Source organism: Grus americana, chromosome 1 (genome assembly GCF_028858705.1).
Source record: "Grus americana isolate bGruAme1 chromosome 1, bGruAme1.mat, whole genome shotgun sequence".
Taxonomy (NCBI): Eukaryota; Metazoa; Chordata; class Aves; order Gruiformes; family Gruidae; genus Grus; species Grus americana.
Genome location: NC_072852.1, coordinates 17,336,875 through 17,360,780, shown reverse-complemented (window position 1 = coordinate 17,360,780; position 23,906 = coordinate 17,336,875). Strand labels below are relative to the sequence as shown.

General features: G+C 46.6%; 1 protein-coding gene across 7 annotated transcripts in view; it reads left to right on the top strand.

Moving 5' to 3' along the window:
- Positions 1–12,439, top strand: part of CELSR1 (cadherin EGF LAG seven-pass G-type receptor 1) — a 179,629-nt gene extending 167,190 nt beyond the window's left edge. For 2 of the 7 annotated variants that reach the window (XM_054847505.1, XM_054847497.1), the window contains exons 27-35: positions 1,274–1,353; positions 2,648–2,774; positions 4,480–4,605; positions 4,908–5,044; positions 5,554–5,657; positions 6,478–6,645; positions 7,551–7,793; positions 8,101–8,365; positions 10,240–12,439. In XM_054847505.1, coding sequence (XP_054703480.1) covers positions 1,274–1,353; positions 2,648–2,774; positions 4,480–4,605; positions 4,908–5,044; positions 5,554–5,657; positions 6,478–6,645; positions 7,551–7,793; positions 8,101–8,365; positions 10,240–10,264 — 1,275 coding nt within the window. In that variant the 3' untranslated portion in view covers positions 10,265–12,439. Of the gene's footprint in view, positions 1–1,273; positions 1,354–2,647; positions 2,775–4,479; positions 4,606–4,907; positions 5,045–5,553; positions 5,658–6,477; positions 6,646–7,550; positions 7,794–8,100; positions 8,370–10,239 lie in introns of those variants that run through there. The other 5 variants (XM_054847552.1, XM_054847525.1, XM_054847534.1 and 2 more) reach the window with 5 other exon arrangements.
- Positions 12,440–23,906: the final 11,467 nt, after the last annotated feature.

Here is a 23,906-nt window from a genome sequence, read left to right as displayed (position 1 = left end):
TTCTTTTACGTTTTGTCAACCTGTAGTCATAATGTGAAGCGAATGTATTCTTTACATTTGAAGCTGATATACTCGAGTTTGCGTCTTTTGCTTAAGCAGATGAGACATGAGCTAAGCTCCTGGAAATCAGAGCGCCGCTTGCCAGTGCAAAGATCACTTGTAGAGCAATGGCTGTATGACCAGAAACCTACTTATTTTTTCCCATTTGCTTTGTTCCATGTTTGAAGTGTTGGTCAGTGGGCTTATAAAACAAATCAACGAAATGAGCCATAACAAGTCCCTTCATCCAGAAGTCCTAAAGTAATATTAAATAATTCCAATTTCAGGAATTTAAAAGAATTGGCTGGTGTTTAACTTCTCCCTTAAAACATCCCTCAGTAACAGAGCACCAGAAGATACATATCCGTGGTGTGACTGTATCTTTTAATACCAAATCTGGTCTCCTCATCTCAAAAAGTATGAAGTAGACCTGGAAGTGGTGTAAATTGGGGTCATGAGTCATCAAAGACGTGGGACAGCCCTCGCTGGAGGAGCAGCTGAGTGGACTAGGAACCTTCAGCCTAGAGAAGAGAAAGCTGCAGAGAAGGGGATAGGGAGAAGCTTGCAATAGCATGGTGGCCTGGGGAATATGACCATGGAGCCAAGCATTCAGTGCCTTTTCCAACACAATTAGTAGTAGGAAGTGGCAGATTCAGAACAAACAGGACGAGCTACATCATCACTCCACAGGGAGTTAAGTTAGAAACTCACAGAAACAAGACAATGGCGGTGGTAAAGCTCTGCATGGTTTCAGAAAGTAACTGGATAAATTCCCAGCATCGATATTCACGATGAATGGTTAAATACAAACACACTACCCCACCTAGTACATCCCAGCTCTGGAAATCAGTGGAGGCTGGAGGAGTGTTCAGTGGAGTTATTGCTATATGCTTGCTCTGTTACTATATTTTGCTTTTGCCCAGCTGAAACAAGATGCTGGGCTGAGTGGACTCTGGGCTGGACAAGGACAGCCATTCCTGAGTTTCTATGTTTCACTCAAGCCTCTTTGCATGGGGCCGTCTTACTGAGTTTGATACAGATAAATTCCCAGGGTGTTCTTGACTATGGTGGCTTGAAAGGAGATGAATCGTGGAACTTTGAGACATGTAAATTGAAGGAAAAGTATTCTTGGCACTACAAATCATTTTAGGATAAAAATTGCATTGTCATTGAAAACTGACCCCTAACAACTTTATAGAATGAATCCATGCTGTTATTTCAATTTCCCTTTCAGATAAACACTGTCATCTTTATACTGGCAATGAAAGCATCATGCAGACGAAGGCAACGTTCATTTGAAAAAACTGGAGTTATGTAAGTTTGGGTTCAGAAACCTGTAGAAAAAATTCTGGCCAGGAATAATAAAGGGACAGAATTGCCTAAAAGCAAGTGTTGGGGTGGGAAATAAATAACATATTTGGAGGAGACAGTCAGCATTGGTAGAGGCGATTGGAGCTGCTTCACCAGCACCTCCTCCTGGGGTTCCCTTGGAGGCTCTGTAAAAGCTCCACCATGGTGCTCTGCACTACCACCAAGTGTAGGCAGGAGAAGGGAGAGGAGAGGGAAAGGTCTGGTCTCCAGGTGGTATCATTACAGTCCTTCCAGATCTGTCATCATACTCCCTCCTACACTGTCACTTCACCTCCACCTGTGCCATGCCCTGGTAGACATAGTTCTGGCTCTCCCTATGCTCACCCATGGCTCAGCAAGGTCTCCCCTCACAAATGCCTGGGTGACTGGCCATGTCATGGCAGAGACCTGTTGAGGTTCCCATGCTGAGGGCCAGCCTCCCCCCATTCTGCTTCCCGTGGGACGAGCAGAAAGCCTCGCAAGCTGCAACCTGCCGACTTCCCGAGCTGCTGTGGCAGCCTGTTCCCATTAACTTCTATTTTGCCCAAAGCTCAGAATTTACCTGTGAACTGAAACGTGATTAGCTAGTGGCAAGACAGCCCCTGTTGTTTTTTTTTTTTTCAAATAGGTAGCTGTATGAGATTTCAAAAAGCTTCTTCTAGCTATTTATTCAGCCCTGGCTGTTAGGTATTTTTTTTAAGTTTCTTTTTTAAATCTCCCTAAACAAATGGGATATAATTGCTACTTAATGGCAGCTATTATACTCATAATACAAAACTTTTGCCACTAGAATTGTGACCATCTTTTGAAAGCGTCTATGGAAATAGTGTTTTTAATCAAACAAATATTCCCCTGAGTGCCCTCGATCCAAAACTTTGGGCTGTAATGTTGAGAAGGAATGTGAGAGTGAACTCAACAAACAGAAATGGGACGGACGTGGCCATTTACCGCCCAGGTCTCTTTCTCAGAGTCAACAAGGCTGAACAGCATGGGCTTGGCAAGCAGCCTAGTTTGAAGAAAACCTTGGAAATGAGCTTGAAAAGAAAACACCTTTTTTTTTTTACCTGAACATGCTAAGTCACTGAGTACTGCAGTGAGACAGTTGGGAGCTGGGAGCTGGTGAACACTGCCCTGGTTTTCCCAAAGGTCCTTTCCAGTTGGCGAATCACTGGGCACGTGGCACCGCCCGGGCAGAGAAGTTGGGCTGTTCTCTTGTATCCTGTCGCGCTGCAAATGCCCATCTGTGTTTGCTTTACAGCTCTGTGCTGCGAACGGCGTTCCTGCTCTTGCTGCTCATCAGTGCCACGTGGCTGCTGGGGCTGATGGCAGTGAACAGTGACGTCATGACGTTTCACTATCTCTTTGCCATTTTCAGCTGCCTGCAGGTAAGTTGAATGGTGTCTTGTCCGTGGCAGACCTTGGTGAGCACACTGCTGCACCCAGACCTCCAAAAACCTGCTAAGCATGAGCTGACTTAAGAACAACAGAGATGTCAAGTACAATTTTTGCTCTCTCAGAAAAGAGAGGGTTCTTTCAACCAAAACCATAACTTTGAGTAATTGCATCTCTCACTTTTAGTCATTCTAAAGATAAGTGCTCTACTATTGTAACCTGTGACATATAAATAACAGAAGGCAATTATGCCTCTGTCTTTCTAGGGACAAAAAGCTTTGCTACTGTCTTCTGCCTGCTCATTGTTAACAGTTGTTCTGTTGCTACAGCAAATAAGAGGCTTTTATTTTACCGAGAGTGGATGGCTTCAAGTTCAAGGCTTTCACAAGTTACTGTTTAAGGAAGTGAGCCAAATAATGATTTTCAAATACAACTCATTGCATTAGGGATTTACTGGGTTGCCTGTCCTAGTGTGCACACTTAGTGATTAAAGATGCAGAACATAGTTATTTGTAGGAGACCTGGCACAGAACTAGTCATGAAGCTTCATGTTGGTCACAACTTGATTGTGACCAAGGATGGCAGTAACTGTCATGGCAAGTGCCTGCGGTAATAAACCAGCTACTGTTAGCAGGCCACTCTTGTCAGCTGCAGCACAACAGCCACAAATTGCAGCCAAAGAGAAAAAGAAGTCTGATGGGTCTCCTCTGGAGATGACTGTCCATGCCCTGGAAGCACACCAGATAGGCCAGCCTGGAGCAAGGTTATTTTGCTACTGCAACTGGTGTGCTCTAAAATAAATACACCTACTCAGGCTATAAAACCAGGCTTCCACAAGCCTAAAATAAAATTAAATTAAATATAAACCTGATGAGAGGGAGGAAGGTCAGCAGCTGGAATTCTCCAAACTTGCCCAGAGAGGCACAGTGGTATGTGGCGTTTCACGTCATTGCCTTCTTTGAACTTGTATTTTTAAAGAGACATTTATGTGAATTTTATTAATGAATAATCCCAAAGTGCTAATACCAGCTAAGATCGCATTTGATTGAATGTTTAGAAAGTGAGCTTGAAGTTTAAAGTTTCTCTAAGTCAATTGCTTTGGCTGAAATCATGAAATGCAGGCATCTTGTGATGTTGGTACAGCTGCAACTTCATGAGTGATTGGCTTCTATATACTATATCTCCAACCAAAATTGATAACAGTTTGGCAGCTGCATGAATTCCCTCAGAGCAAATACATCTGAAGGCACACACGTATGTGCCCTCTGACCCCAGCAAAAGCTGTTAATGTGTGTTCCTGGCAGCCAACAACTGCCCAGCCCTGAGGATTTCAGTGATTTTCTCACCAGGAGGTATTGCTGAACCAAGGAACGTATGCAGCAAAAGCTGGGACCTCTCTGCCCCCAATATCTCTCCACGTTTGACAAGGCTTTCTAAAGTTCTCTAACCAACAGTATTAAGGACACCTATCATTCCCTTGATGCACATTTGAACATGGAAGCAAATGATGAAGGAGTCCTGGGAGATCAATCAATGCCATTTCAAAGACAGAAAATATTTATTGCTATTGAAATCATGGACTATGAACTAGAATTTAGGAGTTATTTCAAAAGGCTGTTCTGTAATACCTGTTTGTATTTGCAGTGTGGTAGTAATGAATCATTTAGATTTATTCTTCCTCTCTCTAAAACGATCCAGGGGCTGTTCATTTTCTTCTTCCACTGCGTATTTAACAAAGAAGTCAGGAAGCACTTGAAGAACACTTTAACTGGAAAGAAACCTCTTCCAGATGATTCCACTGCAACAAGAGCTACATTACTAACTGTAAGGAAGAACACTGGGGAAAAAACATCCTCTTGCTGGTAGAAGTTACCTAAATACACTTATAGGTGGCTTGTCTGTAGTTAAGTGAATTGTCTGATTTCAGTGACTCGTACAAAGAATATTGATGGCCTCTCTCAAAAGTTTTTATTACTGTTTTGATTAAAACTTTTGAGAGGAAATAATTTCTTTCCTCAGCATCAAAAACTGCTTGGGTCCTTCAAGACTTTTAATGCACTTGTGGGTAACGTGGGGTTTTGGTAGGATCATTCACTGTTGCTTTGTGTCTGTTTTTTTTCCTTCAGCGATCTCTGAACTGTAACAACACGTATATAGAAGAGCCAAATATGTATCGCACAACTATTGGGGAATCCACTGTCTCCCTAGAAAGCACCGTCAGGTCAGCCAAGAGCCACAATAGCTACCTTGCTTATATTCTCAGGTAATCAGGTGGCAGATGCATGGCTTTCAGGTGCTTGCCTTTACCTTTTCATTGCTCCTGTGGAAAACAGAAATGTTTTGCTTCAAATGCTACTTGGTTTATGTCTTAACAGTTCTGTTTTATGTGCCTGTCATTTTCTTCCATGCATTTTCTTTTGCATGCATCTTTGGTAGAGAGTTCCAACAGTGGAGTGGTTAACATAACTATTAGGTTAACTATATGGGCTCAGCTGTTTGCCTGTTAAAATTCAGTCATGTCTCAGGAGTGGGATTTAGCTTATAAACTTCAGGCTTTTTCAGAGTGTGATTCATGTGGCCAAAGGCAGACAGCTACATTAGGATAACCTATGTCTTGCTGTGAAAGTGACCACATTGACAATCAAGCACAGACTGGCTAGCATCTGCTGCAGCTGTCTGCGTTTGACCAGAAGAATCTCATCTGCATGTCTGCCTTGTTGTTAAGAACAGTAAAGTGACCAAGAAAGCTGTCCCCTGTTTTTATTCTCTAAGGGATGAGGCTGCTCATAAGCTCAGTGGATCCTCAAGTCAAGCAAGGGCTGGTCAGACTGAAGCAGATTCCTCCATTTTTCACAGGAATCCATCAAAATCCAATGGTAAGAATACTTTCTAAACGCTTCGACCCAGTTGTGCACCTTTTCCTTCTCAGCACTTTTTTCAAAGGCTTCTATAATAAGAATAGTTGGTCTGACTTGGTGTGTCTGATTCTCATTATGCTCTTGGCATAACGAGCTATGCAATGGTTGCTTTGCTAGGGAATCCTGGAATAGAAATATCATGTATCTGCTTCTTGTGATGGTTCGGTTTTAATCTGACAGCTGTCACAGCTGTTGACAGTTCCTGGCGTCCCCTTTCTTTCTCACAAATTATGTGCTGTTGCTCTTGATTTTTAATTGGAGATCTTTTAACATTTGAGACCTTGAGGCAATATCCTCTTTTACTGCTGTGTTTCGTACAAGAAAATAAGAAGTGTCTCTTGCCTGACTTCCTTTCATCTGGGGTCTTGATGTTAAACTTTGTTGCCTTGTAGTAGTTTTTAAGAGTTCATTTGCAGATTCTTGATATTTCTAGGTACTTTGGTTTGCCTGTGTGTTGTGTTGATTGAGATCCTGTGGAGTTACTGTTCTGCATATTGAATAGGGCAAAAAGTGTTCCCGTTCTGTTCTGCACCTCCCATGCACATAAGCAGTCCTGCACCCTAGCTGAGCCGAGCGGTTATGCTTCCCATAATTACTTAGATGGATACCACAGTTCTTGTGAATTAATCCTATGTACACTTACAGATGTAAAAGCTCATCCCTGGCATGACCTGAACCAGACACCTGCCTTTTCTTTCTCCTTGTGCATTTGTCGGATAGATTTGTTCAACTCCTGTCCACGCTCTCATAACTGCGTTTCCCCTTTCTGCATTTGTAGAGCACGATTCAGACTCTGACAGCGAATTGTCCCTTGATGAACACAGCAGCTCTTACGCCTCTTCCCATTCATCGGACAGTGAGGAAGATGGGCTCGAGCCAGAGAAAAAGTGGAACATGTCCGCTTCCAAAAATAATGAACGTGGCCCACTCCACAGCACACCCAAAGGTACTCCCAGTGAGGGGAGAGCAACGGGCTTATTCCCTTCTTTAAAGTAGCTTTAGAGTAAATGGGACAAATTTGCCAGACTACCATACAGTGGAGACAGCATCCCTACCACTGTGCCTTACTTTTGCAGACGTCTTTTTGTCTCCAGCTTAGAAACCTTTCTTCCTCTGAAGGGTTTGTTCACAGGGGTGACTGAGTGCACACAAAAGGGTGCTTGAGCAAATCTGTGACTTACGACACTCAAGCAGAGAGCAGTCGGGGGTTTTGCAGGTGGGTCCCCTTAGCTATACAGACTGCACAGTCTCATATGAAGGAAGAGGCAGAAGGAGCTGGTTATTTTGAGGGCAAAAGGAAGAAATATCTACCTCTCCTCATGCAATCAGGCATGTGGATTTAGTGGGGCTGGGGAGATGCTGGACCTAAAGAATAGAAGATTATTGGCCATTGGTATCAATACCATGTGGCAGGGTGAAGGCATTTCTAGGCACAGTTCATTTTGTCCTAAAGCTAAAGTCAGCTTAGACTGATAAACATCCAGCTGTATGCTGCTGCTCTGCACAGACACAGCACGAGGTGCCTTGGGTGCCCTTCACCCCTCAGAAACCAGCATCCCCAGGGAGCTGGCTGGCCCTGGAGAGCTGAGAGAGCAGGCTTGACTCACACCTCTCAGTAATGGAGCCAGTGACCTTGCCCTGGGAAGGATTTGGACACCCTGCCATCCTACCAGGCATGTTTTGTGGGTGTCGCTGCACCCCGAAGGCGGTGCAGTCCAGCAAGGATCATCCGAAGCATTGCTCTGGTTTGAAACACAACTCCTCCCAGCCACAGGGAACAGGACTGAATGAGCAGTGGCTGAGAAAACCTATCAAAAGGGTTTTTCAAGCTAGTGTTTTTTTGCATTGCAGTTGATACCCTTCCCAATCATGTGAAACCCTATTGGCCCACAGAGTGCATAACAGCCAGCGATGGCGAGGACCCCAGCGGGAAACAGAAACTCAAAGTTGAGACCAAGGTCAACGTAGAGCTTCACAGGGAAAACCAGGTGAACCACAGCAATGAAGCACCCCAGGACAAGGAGAACGAAGGGCAGCAGAAGGAGAACAAACCTCTGTCCCACCAGAATAACCAGCAGCCGGAGCAGAGGAAAGGTAGGACAGTCAACCCAGCCTCACAGCCACACTGGGAGACCAGGGGGTTAATGAGCATTAATTAGTTTATATGGTAACTCTTATCAGGAAAGAGCACTTTCTAAATGGCTCCAACCTGTGTAACCAGATACACCATGGGAAGCTAGTAGGCAGTTGCTGAAGTCTAACGTTTTGGTTTTGAAATAAAGTTTCAAACTGGAAGTCTAATTAAGAAATAGAAAATGTCACTTCTTGGATATGTTCAGCTTGATAAATGAAATTACTGATACATTTCAAAATTCTCATCATTCCTTCTTTTCTGTAACAGGCATCTTAAAAAATAAAGTCACCTACCCTCCACCACTGGTGGATAAGAATATGAAGAATCGACTGCGGGAAAAGCTATCGGATTACAATCAGACCACGATCTCATCCAGGACTACTTCCCTGGGGACAAATGATGGGGTCCGTTCTCCCTCGGACTCGGGGGTGACAGTAAAAAATGCTCGGAGGGAGCAGTCTCGAGACCAGCTCAACGGCATGGCCATGAACATCCACGTGGGAACAGGGCATGCTGACACCTCGGACTCAGAGTAAGTGCCACATCAGGATGCCCTGGCAGACCTCCCGTGGCTGTGGCCTCTCCTTCCTCTTTCCAGCCTCAAACTCCCACTGAGAAGGATTTCACTTGGTGACTGAAGCAGAGTCCTTCACCAGTGACTATCCTGATTGCTTGTCCATACCACGTCCCCAGATCATGGTGTTCCACTGATGAGAAAGCCAAATGAGGTATCGTGGGCAAGGTGCTGTGACAGACACCTGCTCTGAATTGGCAAGCTGACGTGTTACTGGCATGCTGTGGACTAGAGCAACCCAGCTCTGCCCCATCCCCTTGCTGTGGGACTTGCTGCCCCCTGGTCACAGCGAACAGGGCTCCCACGTCCACATGAGTTACTTATCCCCTCCCTGCCTGGTGAGCTGCTGAGGTCATCGCCTTCCCCCGCCCATCTTGGCTGCAGACATCACTAGAACGAGGATGGGCTTTTCCCACTCCCCCATGCTGGCAGGCATCTTGGATGGCTTAGCAATGCCCACCCATGGTCCTGAGAACTGTGCATGCCCTTGGGGGTGCTCTGCTTGGGGCTACCCCTGCTCCTGCTTCTGTGCCCCCAAACCCTCTCCTTCACTCCCCTGGCATCATGGGAATATTTGAGTTTTCCTCTGTTTTTCACCTGTCCCCGCTTTTTGTAGCAGGGAGAGTGTTTGGGGCCATTAGGGACCTTTCACTAACGGGGTGCAGTTAATGTAGCCAGTACCAGGCACCCAAGAAAGAGGGTAAGTGGAGGGCAAACATGGAGCAGCATTTCTTGATGCATGTCCAGTAAAACCAGCAAGAGCTGTTGTGTGTGTCCAGCAACCAGCATGGAGGAGGGCAAGTAGGGGCAAGACCCCAGTGAAGAGGACCCCGAGGAGGTCCAGTGTTTTTTGGGGGAAAGGAACTAGGCTGTGAGGACTGTGGGGTGAGTGTCCAGCTGGGCAGAGGGAAACCATTGCTAGGGCAGGAGATCCAAAGGCTACAGAGAAAGTTCCATGTCAAGCTGCTGACCCTAAATTAACCCGGTGTGTGATTCCCACCCGCTGCGTGGTGATCTGTGTTTGCCATTGTAAATTAAATCAAATGTTAACAAAAGGCTGAGCAGGCTCTGAGACAAAGAGTGTTCTCAGAAACCTCATTACTCGTCATAGTTCTTGCATTTAGAACGAGGACAGCAGCCATATGTAAAGTCTGTGCAAACATTTTATGCATATAATCTCATTTTTTATTAACACATATAATAATCAGGAGAAAATTTCTCACATGGCTTTAACTCTGACATTGTCTCACCATGCTTCAGACACCCATCTTGTCTGGGTGCACAGACCATTCCCAGCTCACTACAAAAGTACATCTTTGGGTTGCTGGGAACTGGCTGATGAAACATATCCTGGTTAGCTAGGAAACATAGATGTCTTTAACAAGCACTAACTACTTGCTGCTACCAGGTAATACAGTCTTTACTGGAGAATAACTAGCCAACTTGCACTAAGCAAGTGTTCCATCTCCACACATCTTGCATAATGTAAACCTCTGCTGTTGGACAGCAAATCGCATGAATCTGTCTGAAATACCAGGTTTCTAACAGCTTGTAAGATTTGCGTATGAACCTCGCATCTTCACCTAAGCGCTAGCCAAATACAAGCCCTTGGTAGAGCTTCCCCTGAAGAGTGCAGCTCTTGTGTATGACCTGGAAATGTTTCTCCCAGCTGGTCTTCCCCTCCGGGGCAGCATCCCCCTTGCAAGCGTTGTGTTGGCAAGGCATGGTAGCGTCACAACCCTTACTAAAAAGGGTTAGGTGGTTTTGGGTGGAGTGGGTTGCCTGTGCCTGTTTAACCCTAAGTCTGCATGATTACTTCTTCTCACTAACAGAGGCAGTAATGAAACTTCAATTTGAACCATCAGGAAACTGTGATGGCTGCTGCGCGGTTCTGGACTCCTCGCCGCAGGGTCGCTGCCTGCCCGCCTCAGACATCATCGGAGTGGCTGTGTAGTGAGGAGGATGAGGTGGGCAGTGATTCCCGCATGGTTTCACGCTACGACAGGCTCCTGACCGCTTGCGGTGGAGACACAGTGCCCGGATGCACTTGTGATAAGGCTGCTGTGTGCTACGCTCCGGGCGGCATGAGCACGTGCCAAAACGCATGGACATGGCCACAGGGATGCACTGTGAGGGCCGGATACCTGCTCGCAGTGCGGACCGTGCTGCAGGAGTTGCTTATCTACTGGAGAGAACCAAGGGAAAAAACATGTTAGTATCGCAGTGGACCTACAGTATGTCAACCCATCAGCCTTTAGACAAGCACCCGGAGACGTCTCTTGTGGAGTTTTGTCCAGCTACAGTGTGAACCTTTCAGCTTGCTGGGCTCTAGGGAGGAATATCCCAACAAGTGTCCTTTCGTTTCTCTGCCAGCATCTCTATCCAACCCCCTATGGACACATCGTCTTAAGAAAAAAAAAAATTCTTTATATATATATAAAAAGTGTAGATACTTTTATATATTTTGTATGGTGTTGCTAAAGAAAAAGTTCCTTTGTATATTTTACATTTATACTGATCTTAATTTGATAATAGGAAATCAACTAAAAGAGGTTTTGATATTTTTTATATGAACATTGCACAATTTTACTTGAATTTGGCATTTGATAAAATAACTGAGTTTGCATGGAAGCCCACCTTAAGATGCAATGCAGTTTTCAAAGTAATACAGTAAAGATTACATTGAAATCCATGACTAATAAATTATAAGTTTTGTTGACAGATTTTGGAACACTTTAAGGACACAGTATGTTTTTTCGTAACCTCTTCTAAAACCCACAAAAAATGTATTGTTTTTTTCATTTCTTGGTGTTTTGACCTCTTAAGTGCATTGAAATGTTCAGCAACTGAACTTAAGGACTAAAAATGTCATATCTTCAGGTAAGATTTCAACACAGTCCTTGTCTGGAAGAAGTCAAATCACTATTTCCCTTACCAAGAACAAGAAAACGAGTGGTGTCATTGTATGGTGGGTTTTGACTTTGGTCTGGCTCTGCAACAAACCAGCGCTCTGCATGTCCCAAGAAGTGGGCCCTCCTCCTGTGGGGCGAGTCCTGCCTCAGGTGCAGTGTTTTATTTTACTGGTAATTTCTTTCCCACTGGAGTCAGCACATTGCTAATCAAAGCAGATTTAGGACTCTTTAAGGATGTCCAGGTTTCGCTGCCCAGCTCTTTGACAAAGCCCTGGCCACCTTGGTGTTTCAAAAAGCACATGGAAGCCTTAAGGTTTCATGTTCCCCACAAAATATGCTGGTTTCATGAGTACAGGAAAGTTAAGCATGGCCTGTCCGCCGTCTTCACCTTCCTGCAGTGTTTACAAGAAAAGGAAGACTAAGATGTGAAAAAGTTTGCATCCAACAGCATGGGGCAGCGCTCTGCTGGTGGCTCCCCGTGATGGGGAGGGCGGCGGTGGTGTGGCTGTGACCTCTCTGCCACCAAGGCTTTCAGGGACTCCTCGCTCGCCGTAGCACCCCTTTTGGGAAAATACTGGCTTTCATTTGTGTAGCTGTGTGTAAAAGGGAAAAAACAGAAAACCAGGCTAAATAAAATGCAGGAGTTGAGGAAAAAAATTGAAATAATATATACTTTAATCTTGGTTTCATTATATTCCTATGCATTTTCAAATGTATTGAGGAGGCCTTTGGAAGGGGAGCGGGAGGAAGGATGCTTTTCCTTTCAAAATTATGCAACATACTGTGTGACATTTTCTGACTGAAAAAAAGTTTTGAATGTTTTAAGGGTCTGGCACTTGGCTGTGTGCTCAGGCGTTGTGTATCACCCACGCTAGTTGTTTTTACATCTGTGTATGTATATTTTGTCCCAGTGAGATGTAGGTAGTTTTTATTTTGATCAGAATTGTTGCAGTAAATGAGGGTCAGTTGTATTAATGACAAAAAAAATTAAAACCTATTTTTATGACTTTTTAAAAGCTTTATGGCAGATTAGACACTGGAGGTTTGTTGGTTTTTTTTTAACAAATGTATATTTATTAATGTGCAGAACACTGGAATTGCAGCACAGATGAAAGGAGAATTTACAATAAATTAAGAAATTTTTTTTTGAACATGTATTCTTCTTCTGGTGGTTTATTTTAAGTTGCAATAAAGATGCTGAGGGTCCGAATGGCATTTCCCAGGGTTTAGAAAAAAGCGGGGGCGGGGGGGGGCATACCCATCGCTCTCGCTGAGGAAGCAGAGGCTGTAAAGCATCGGCCGCCAGCGCAGTGCCCTGTGCTGGCAGAGGGTACCACCACATGCACAAACCCGCAGCACTTCTCATACCTGGGAAACTATCCGTGGAAGAAAAACACACCCCCGCTAACCCGGAGCAAAGCGGATCGCCAGGAAAGCACTGGGTTTAGAAAACAAGGTTTGGAGAGGAGCTAGAGGGGGTGAGGCAGCCAGCCCAGCCCATGAAAGCCTGCAATGAGAAGGACCTTTTTTGGACTTTCTTGGCTTCCTCAAGCCAGCTGAGGCCAAGACGTGGTCTTGCTCACTCGACACTTCTCGGGCAAGTCTTCGTTCACGTGTCTCAAGAGGCACAGCAGTCACCTGCCTGTGTCTGCCAGCTTTCTGGAAATAAAAGTATTTCTTGGTATTATCGGGCCAGCTTTTCCATAGATGTTTCTAAACATTAGGGAATGAACTGGGAGGGTGTGAGGTCAGGGAGACAGAGCCTGGTTACTGTCATGGTTTAGGGGCAAAATCAAAGACAGGATCTTCAATTTGCAAACAGCTCTGCCAAAACTTGCCATTAAACAAACCCAAGCAATTAGCCCAGAGGAAACTCTTCTAAATTTTATTGTACAAGTTCATTTTTTTGGTGGAACACTAATACTTGAGTTTGTTCTCAAGTGTTAGTTCACTTTACTGTGGAAAAGCATAAATAAGCCTCAAGCTGTCACATGAGGATAGTTATGGGACAGACCAGCCGTGATCCTGTTTCCAGTAATGGCCAAGAGCAGGTGTTTAGGAAGAGAGGATTTTCAGCCCCATATTACACGGCGAGGTGGCCCCAGTGGGTTCCGTGGCCCCCAGCACGCTGCAGCTCAGGGCTCCCCAGCGGGAGGGGTTGTGCTTGTCTCCAGTGGCCCATTTTTTTCTCCAGTAAACATGTCCTGTTGTGTTTTGGACCCACAGAAACTCTATGCAGTGGGTTGCTTGATTCGGTCACAAGCAGCAAGGAAAAGTTCTTGCTTGTCTTCAGCTTCATTCTCGTCCCTTGTGACGGACACCTTTTTGCTGCCTGCACCACGAGAGGCAGTGAGCAATCGTTTCTCAGACACCTTCTCCAGGTCAAGGAGGAAGACAGGCTCCATCCTAGAGCACTTGGGTTGTCTCTTTCCACCTGAACAGCTCAGATCTCTGTAATTGTTCCTTGCGCAGAAACGCTGCTGTACCTTTCAGCCTTCCTTCTTGCCCTTCTTCAACCCATTCCGAGGTCTAATGTAGCCTTCCTGGAAATGGCAGAGAGAGAGAAGACACCAAAGCAGCCCATAAAATGCAAGCGGTAGGCCTACCAACAACCGAAAAAAAGAAATAATAATAACAAAAAATAGTCTCCGTTTCATTCCCTTTTCCTGTTCTAATCTTTACAATGACATTTGGCCTAAGCAAATTGTAAGAAAAAAGACTCCAGAGGAGGTGGACCAGTGGCAGCATCATGGCACGACAAGGCTGCAGTAACCTGAGCGATCGCATAGCCCAGCCGCTCCAACAGCCCTGGATACTTGGGGATGGGTCTAACGTTCTTAAACGTCTAAATGACGATTCCAGTATGTCTGCGAAAAGCCTGTAATAGCACTTCCTAGCATGACAACTTAGTTTGTCCATATCCTTATGTCACACTTAGACGCACAGCTCGCTCAGCTGCCGAGGATGGCCCTGCCAAAGTCTGGGGAGGAGAGGGGCGTTGCAGAAAGGAGATGCCCCGGCAGCCCTGGTGAGATGCTATCTGTCATCATCCACACCAACGTCACCTGCAGCGCCAGGGCCACTCTGGGATGCGTTCGGGCCCCACGGCATCTTCTGCAGAGCCACTGTTCCCTCTGTGTGGGCGAGTGATGGACGTGACTGGTGGGACAAGGAAAGACCTTAGAAAAGCATCAGCAGGGAGACCCCACGCCAGCGCTCGCCCCTGCAGCTGCACACCCCCCCGCCCAAGAGCCCGCCGGCGCCGTGCAGCTGTGCAGGAGAAAAAGGGTGAGAAAAATACAGCGGTGAGACGAGCTCCACACACGAGGGACCCGATCATCCTTGGCATTGGCGAGAGGAGGCAGGTCCCAGCCCAGGCAATCCCAGGGGCGCTGCTGGAACATCACGCAGCAGCAGCGAAACTCCCAGCGCTCGCTAAAGCCGACTGGAGAGCTTGCAGTGGAAAGGCAAACAGGTGGGTTCTGCAATGACACGATTACTCAGAAAGAAAAAAAAAAAGACCAAAACGCCAAACCCTGTGTTTATGGCACATGGCAAGCCACCCATAATAAAATAGCTGTGCTGGAGTGAGCACCCTGAAGGTACAAAGAGATAAGAGTGCTCTTCAATCAAAACAGCTGCATTTCTAGTGCGTGATCATCAGATTAAAAAAAAAAAAAAAAAAAAGAAGAACTTAACAGCAGTAATTTTATTAGGTATAAAAGCAGATCCCAAAAGGCCAGCATGTTTTAAGAGGGGAAAGAATACCTAGTTTTAAAGGAAATAAATATCCCTTTCACCTGGATCCGTTCCACGCGGTCCCTTCAGGTTAGGAACATCCCACTGAACCCAGTACAAAACAGCAGCAGCTGCAGTGGGGAGCCAGCAAAGTGAACAAGTTTCCAGGTGAAGCAGTAAATCATGCGCTGACTTTGAGAAAAATTGGTACATTTTATTACATGTTTCAATTTTCTGGATATAACAAATGAGAAAGCCTGGAACGGTTAACTCCTTCCCTTCCAGCTGCACAGGGAACAGGTTTTGAGGAGGGAAAGGGTCAGGGAAAAACCCTGCTGGCTTAGGGTTAGGGTTGGTATTAGGGGCTCTGGGCTAGGGTTTGTTCCACTGGCACAAAATGGCCAAACTAATGGGAGGGAACGGGCAGTCAGAAGGGACCGAGCTGCCGTGCCACCAAAGCACGCCTGCCATGTGGCTCTTCTCCACAGGGCTGTCCAAGGGAAAACACTTTCTTGGCTGATCTCATCTAGGTCATGCCAAGCACAAACCAAAAGCAGCTTGTATATTCTCTTTCTCGCTCGCTCGAGCAACACGCCAGCTTACCAGGTAGCAATCTGCCCCATGTGTGGCTTCCCTGCGGCAGTGCTCTGCGGCAGAGCCAGTGCCATCGCCACCGAGGTGACCCCAAAGAGGTTTGTGTTGATGCTGGTTCCTCTTGCTGGAGCAGGCCAGCAGCAGAGCACTCCTGTTTCTCACAGAGGGTTTAGCTTGCCCTCACGGACGATGCAGATACATGCCATGCATCCCTTGGGATTTGCTGCAAGCTCCATCCATGTTCAACCTGCCCCTCTAACTGGAGAGGAGCCTTGCCTCCACTGGGCCAGCTTTGCATGGCAGGAGCTCAGCACAGCAGCATGAGCCGCGGGGATGAGTTACGGCTGATGCCCGTTGCAGTTAAGGGGTTAGACAGTTGTGGCAAGCAACACACGAGCAGAGTTGCCTGCTCTGATTCCCAGGATCAACCTTTTGTGCTTAGAGAGTATTTACATGTTCCTCCAGATCTGTCGGTGATGCTCAGCCTCTGGATTCAGAAAGGAGGTAACTTGCAGGGAGCCACCTTAAAAGTCATCAGTCTCAAATCCTCTCCTCTCAGTTGTGAAGTCTCCTGCTCTCTCCGTAATTCAAGCACTGTGCTGTATCGCAGTGCAGAGGAGACACACCAGATGAGGACAGTCTCTGCTCCATGAAGTGGCCATGTGCCTTTAAGAAGGTTCAACAGCTGGCTACTATCAGAGCACAGAGTTTTTTCTTGTGCTAGCTCCTTCACCCTAAAAGCGAGGTGTAAAACTAGCTCAGTGTAAAAATCTTATACCATAAGACACCTTCTTTGATATTTAAAGCCAGTGTAGGCTATTCTGATTCATTTCTATAGGCATTAAAATAGCAATAAGTACTAATAGTACATAAAGTGATCCTCAATTTAAAAGCCATGCCTGAAACCTTTCAAACTTGCAATAAATTGATCACACAGTTTTACTACGTATAGTAAATTTGATAACAGCTTTCCTCTGCCATGCAGTCAGTTGGTGTGACACAACCTATAGAGTCCTTCACGTACTCCCAGAGAAGAGCGATAGATAAAAAATGTGTGAGCAGTAGAAAAACCCACCTTAAGGAACCAGATTAAAATAAAAACTACCTTTAATCCAGCACTGATCTTAAATCAACCAGACGCCTCATATCTAGTTATCTCACTTCTGTATACCAGTCTTTTTTATGTTTATATCCCAGCCTTCTTTGATGTTTACAATTTTATACAAAGCCTCATCCAGCGTAAGGAAGCCACACCAGACGGGCTGGGTTTGCTTTGCCATCGGGCAGAGGCTGCAGCAGGGCCGGGGACGCAGCCTTTGAGGTGTACGGATTGCCGAAAAGAGATCTGTGCTACTGCTCAGCCTTTTTTTTAGATGGAAAATTTCCCTGAATTCCTTCAAATAAGAGAAGAAACGTTACATTGCTGGTTCTAACACCTCAGTCTCTCCTCCTGCGTTGCAGTGAGCGGTGGGCACAGCCCAGGATTTTCCTGCTGTGCTGGTGTTCCTCGGCCCTGGAGACAGCAGCAGGCTGGGAGACAGCGAGAGGGAATCTCTACAGCACCTGCCCCAAGGGAGAGAAGCACCTGGGGCAGCGTCCCTGCTCCGGAGGACGTGGGTGAACCTTTCGTCTCTGTTCCGACCAGATTTTGTTAAAATCAGAAGAGAACTGGATGCACAGAGGGATAAAAGAGCTGGCTCCCACCAAGTTGATGCTACACATCTCTGAGCATCCTCTCTCCTACCTAGGCGCTTTCTCAGAGCAAAAGAAGAAAAAGAATTGGCCTTTTAGCCAAGAGTCCAACTTGAAGTTTGACAGGACAACCCCGATGGCCCATCTGCCAGCCAGAACTGCTGGGTAACAGCTACCACCGACACTGCTTGCAGAGTACGTCCAGCCTGTTGCAAACCCAGAGATGCAAACCCAGGAGCCCTGCAGGAACGCAAAGCACCAGAGGAATTTCCATCATGAGCCTCCACAGCACTGCTGGGGAAATTCAGAACGGAGCAGTCGGGTCACTTTTGATGAAACCTCTTGCTGGAAGTAGGTCTCCTGTTGCTTTTCCCCACAGGAACTGATGTGCTGTAATTACAAGGCTGGTGTTTTCCTGGGAGCATCCTCAAAAGATGGTGCTACTGAATGGGAATGGAGCCGCTGAATTATCAAAGTCCAGAGCCGGGCGGTCCCTTGGGAAAATTTCATTTCTCTAGGTAGTGTCCGATTAATGGGAATCTCTCCATGTATTTCATTGTTACTAGGATTCTAAAACTATCAGAGTGAGTTTGAAGCTCTTTTGTACTGAAGAAATGACTCTACATGCTGTAAAATTGCATTGAATGAGTCGTCCACTAACTTCTCCCGTTCTCAAGTTTCACCAGCTGATGCTATACGTTTAGTGAAATGCAAGGCACTTTAGGAAAGAAAAACATCCTAGAGATTCTGCAAACCAAACCCAGAGGTTAGTGTTCATCAGACCCCCTCACACACCCAAATAAGCGTAAGAATCTGGTGCTGGTTCTCAAAACAAAACAAAAATCTCTTTTTTACCTCCAGCCATTCAAGAGCTAGATGAAGTTTAAGAGTGACCGTGAAAGAGAACGCCCAGCGCAGGGGACGGAGGACAGGCAGGACCTGAACTCTAAATAAAAAGCGTGTGCTGGCCCCGCTGCCCGGGCTCTCGCTGGCCGGGCTCGTACCCTGATCGCTGCCCAGCCCCGGTGGGAGTTGGGCTCTAAAAATCTCATCGGTGTGGTGAAATGACAGCACGGCTTTGTCCCTGCCTTGAGCAAACCCACCGCGTGACAATTCTTCTAACGTACTGGCTCAGCAAAAATCTAAAAATAAGGGGAAAACTTCACAATCATGGATGCGTTAATTACTGTTCCTACAGTCATCGCCTCCCAACCACGAGTTGCGCACGGCTGGGAGGATGAACGTGATGTCCTGGTGCCTCCTGGTGCTAAAGCTGGAAATGGCATGCCGCTTCGCCGCATCATCCGAGTGTGCCACGTTGGGGTGATTATTGCAATTCTGATGGATAATTTCATTGGGTTTAATTCATTAAAGCATGCAAATACATATAAATGCAGAGGTAGCATTTTAAAAGTGCTAATCATAAACCGTGTATGGCTGCAAGCATGTTCCTCATCAGTAGGACATCCTCTTCATCTATCTCTGCCTACTGTCACCATCATCTCCCACAGGTGCGTGCTATCACGATGCTCATTCACACCCACACTTTCCCCGGCCAGAAGGCCAGTACCTATCCCCTCAGCCATTTTCATCCCTGTGAAATTCATTGCTCACACAGAATGCAAATATAATTTTTTTGTTTGCTTAGCTGTTTGGGTTTGGGATTTTTTCAGCCTTGGGAGTAGTCGGGGCTGTTGGGTTTGCTTTGCTTGGAGAAATTTAGTAGTCTGGCTTTTGCTAAAGAAACCAACGTCTAAGGCATTCAGAGAAATCCGCAGTTTCAACCTGATTTTCTCTGATCCATGCTTGTCCTTACTGACAGATCAGTTGGCTCCAACCTCCCCAAGCACACATGCAATGTTTTCAGCCTAGCATCATTCCACATCAGCTTTTCACAGTTGTCTCCTTCCCTTGAACAGTCTCTTGCCGTCAGAACCTTCTTCCTGAAGAAGGTTCACCAGACCTCTGGAGAAGCTGAAGAAATGCCCATTAGTATCAGGACCAGCAGGCAGGAGCAGGTAGGGCATCAGCTCTGGTGGCAGTTCCCACTGAGACTGGTTTACAGCTGTGGTGAAACCTCAGCCCTTTTTTTGGGAGGGGCAGTACCACGAGTGTGACCGGTAAGAGTGTCATGTGCTTATGGAGAGCAACCAGGAGACCCACTTTTCTGTGCACCCTCTATATTATGTGCTCCATCCTTTAGAGGGGATCCAACTTGAAGGCAGCATTGCTGCAGAGCAGATGGTGCTGCTTGCTTGCCATGGCCTCAGAGGCTCTTTGGTGTCACAGAGATCCCTCCCCAGCTCATTCTGCCATTGCTGAGAAGCCATCTTCTCATGTAAAGGGACAGCAGAGACCCTCGCTGGACCTTCCCGTGCTGAAGTCTCCAAGCTGAAAGGGGGGTTGGACAAAGAGAGAGAGATTTGAAAATTCCAGTTTGGAGATAAAGGTGGAAGGGGAAGTTGCGTCCTTAACTCTGAAACCACCTGCCCCTGAGGCTGTGCTGTGAATCTTCACTCCGGTCCCATCCCATTACCTGCAGGGTCGAGTCGGCACAGGTGGTTGCCCACAACATCTCCCAGCTCCCGAGGAGGGCTCAGCCTTGAAGACAGGGGCTGCACGGCAGCATGCATACCTACACACTGAAATGGTGCGTCCCAAAAATTGTTATTTTTTGCTTACAAGTATGCTGAAAAGATAGATCTAGTCTATGAAGGGGCAAAAAACGGCATCATAAAAACAACATATCAGCTCTGTTCCCCATGGTTTCCAGCTGATGAGAGAAAGCATGTGGACACTTAATTTTGAAGCAGAAGGATGAAAGCGTCTTTCAGTCCTACAAGCCAGCACGAACACTAAGAGTCAACGCTTCTTCCAGGCGAAAACAGGATCAGAGGACAACGCTGCTGTCCTTGTGCGGGGACAGCCATGTCCCGTCCTCTGGCTCTGCAGGACCAGCTGGGGCAGGAACACTGCCAAGAAGGAATGAAACCTGGAGAGCAATTAAAACAAGGTTTTACACAAACACTTTTGGAATAAGACTGCACTTGGAGTACATTTTTTTTTCAGCCATTATAGGCTCAGCACCACAGGTTTCAAACATAGTCACAGGGTACCACAGAGATTTCGATTCAGTCTCAGTCTTTAGCTGACACGAGTCGTAGTTTTTCAGTTACATGATCCAAATCTTGTTACCATGTTCTCTACTTTGGAGGGGAAAAGTCCTTTTTTTTTAAATAGTTACTCACTTGAATCTTTGAAACCAAATATTTCAAGACCTGAAAAGCTTAATGACAACTTGAAACTGAAATCATCACCTGCTTGCAATTTGTTGCCCAAAGTGAGAGAAAAATGACCAAAAAAAGTGAAAAGCCAATGAATTTTAAAAAGCCTGTCGATGCTAATCTTCTGCAGCAGAGAAAAAAAGAAAATTCACCTGCCAGTCAAACTGCTCTTACCTGGTTCAAGCCAAACTTTGGCCAAATTCCAGCCTTGGCAAAGGCTGCGTGAGAGAGATGGTGTCAGTGACGGTCCCTTGTGGGGAGCTCGGCCGCCCGACCCCAGGCTCCGGCCTCTGCTCTCCCCTTGCTCTTTTACGTCCCTGTTTCCATGCTATTACAGCTGCGCCCCTGTGGGTTTTCACAACCGTTTTGCAATGATCGAGGTTGGGCTGCGAGCCTCGGGGCAGGCTGGAGCATGGGATTTGGGTGCCGCTCTCAACGCTACTGCACGCACCAGCCAGGCGGGACAGGTGTTGCTGAAACCACCGTCCTCTACAAACACAGTCAGAAATGGTGACGGTGCTGCTCATCATGTGTATAACAGCCAGATCCAGCGGTAGATATGTGCCTCTATAGGCTGCTCTGCCCGGCTCCCCTGAGAAGCTATGTCCCTGTGCAGGACAGAATAAAACTCCCCTTGCCAGAGACCCTACGTACAAGAGCAGCAAGGATCTCATGCAGGAGGTCAGTAGTTAAGACCCTTACCCAGGAGAAACTCATGGGATGGAAAGAGAAGTGTACCACCCCCTCTGAACACTACAAGCTCTTTGGAAATGCTGTTTTAAACATGCGAGCTTCATGTTGCTAGATGTGTGCAACCTGTTGTAAAACATCCCATGCAAGAAGCCGTTTGCAATTTGAATTTCACAAATGCCCAATAATTCATAGCTCCCAGTGGTACGGTGAGATTCACTGGGAGCAAGAGCAGCAATTGCTTTATCATGTCAAAGGTCTTTGCTCATCATCAGGGCAAGAGGCTGAGCTACACTGAAGCCGAGAAGAAGCCTCCATCCCTCTCAGACAGTGAGTCTCTACTAACCAAACACTGTCCATACTGACCTCTTCCTCAGATGAGGTTTCTTCAGTAGAACCAGGAGGTTCAGCTTTCTTAAAAAGTCAAAGTCCCTGAGCCTCAAAAGTGAATTGAGACCATTGCTAGAGAGGTTTCCACCGAAGAGCAGCATGGTAGCTTATGAATTTTCTGCATTAGCCATCCTGGATTGCTGCTGTATCCAGTTTTAAGGATGCTTAAAGATAAAGAGGGAAGCGGAGCATTTGTTAAAAAGCCTCCATCCTACAGGAGTTATAGCAGACGCTCGTTGTGCCCCGTGCCAGCTGTGCCACGAGCAGCATTGGCTAAACTTTCCTGCTATGAGGCACTGCCTCAGCAGCTCTCAGCAAACCTGGGATCTCATTGCCAGAACTCCTAAATTCACCATAACGATATTAAAAACACTTATGACTTCTGCACCAACTGTGCCTTAGCCAAGCGAGCACCCTGAGTCCCCTGGGCTCGGGATGCGCCCGGCATCGTAGCAGCAATCCAGCAGCAAAGCCTTCCCAGGGATAATGCACTGGGAGAGTTTGTCCTCAGAATGGGATTCATAAGAAGTGAACCCACCTGATAGAGATAAAAAGGAAAAAAAAAAAAAAAGCTGAGGAAGGGTGAAAAAAGTCCTTTTCTCTTCTAAGGTTCAGGAAACGCATTCAGACCGCAGGGAAACACCTCCCTGTGCTTGCATGCGGCATCCCCTGGAGTTCGGTGCTCTCTCACTCTGCTCCTAGCCAGCAGCACCACACTTTACCCAGGGAGTAAAGCAGAGCTCAAACCACCCAGCTGCTCCACCCATCACTGAAATGATGCTCACACCCAGAAAAGCACAAGTAACTACTAAGCCTATAGGGCAGGATGAACATTTTCTTGCAAAAAAATAGCAAATTTATCAAAATTATTGTGGGATTTTTTTTGTTGTTCTGAAAGTATTTGCAAAGCCTATTCAAATTTATTATTAAGTATTCTTTTGGCCTGGAAAACTTTTTTGGAGCAGGTTCAAAAGTGTCTAAAAGCAAGGGAGTTTAAAACCAGGACGATGGGAACCGGATGTATGGATCTTGGTTCCTTCAACCTGAGCTCCCAGCAGAGTCTGGTACCCTCATGTCCCCGTGCTGTGTGATTTCAGTGGGTTTGGGCAGTCCCAGAAGCAGACATTTTTAGGCAGCTCTGAGAACCTAAATTTTGAAGGTTTAGTAATGCAAAAGAATGTATGTGTTTAAACATAAATTGAGGAACATAGGAAAGGAAGCGCCGCTTGGTAGAAACATGATAGTAAAAATGAGGTAAGGACTCATCATATAAGAGAAATGTTAATGGTTGGAAACTACTAGTGTCAGACAGAGCCTTAACCTAAACAAAATTACCAGCAGTCATTTACCAGCTCTAAAGGTCTGACTTTCATTCCCAGCTGGTGGCAACCACAACAGTATCTAGTCAGCAACTTCAGGACTTTAAAACCAAATAACTCACATTTTTTTGAAGAATGAGGAAATGTTAACAATGACCTCAACTCAGACCAAGCTCCTGAGGGAGGGCCGGCAGAGCTGGGCTCCTTGCCTGTGGGAGGTAGGCACTGGTGGAAGGTCTGTGTCACCAGAAGCCATGGCAGGAGGCCGGCAGTCTAGGCCACCTCAGAGGTGATGAGGGCGAGATTAACTGGATCTTCCCTGAAACCCTGCAGCCTTGAGAGCCCAAACACACCACTGTATGGGAGGAGGGACAGGCAGAGGGACAGCAGCGGGACACTCCCTGCCACAGGGGACAGAAGCTCCAGCTGCTGACCCAACCTGGTGTCTAGGGAGGTTTGCTGCTCACCAGGCACTTGGAGCCAGGATGTCACAGGGATACCCAGTGATGGACTGGGTTGGCAAGCTACAGCAGCAGGGTGATCCAGGCAGGAGAGACCTTGAAAACAAAAAAAGAGGCAGGAGGAGCCTCTCCAGATGCCCTCTGAAGTGTCTGTACACTCCTGCAGTATGGGGAACACACCAGAGAAACAGGAGCTGTGTGTGCAGTCGGGCTCACGAAGTCACAGTGGGACAGCTCACACAGCCAAAGTGCTGCCGTGCGTGGGAACAGGCTCTCCAGGAAGGACAGGATGGGATGGGAGGCAGGGGACTCATCCTGGATGCCAGAGAGCAGGACAGCATTGCCCAGAGGTGGACAATGAGCCAGCTGAGAGCACGTGGGTTAGGATTAGAGGGGCAACCTATGTGGATGACATTGCT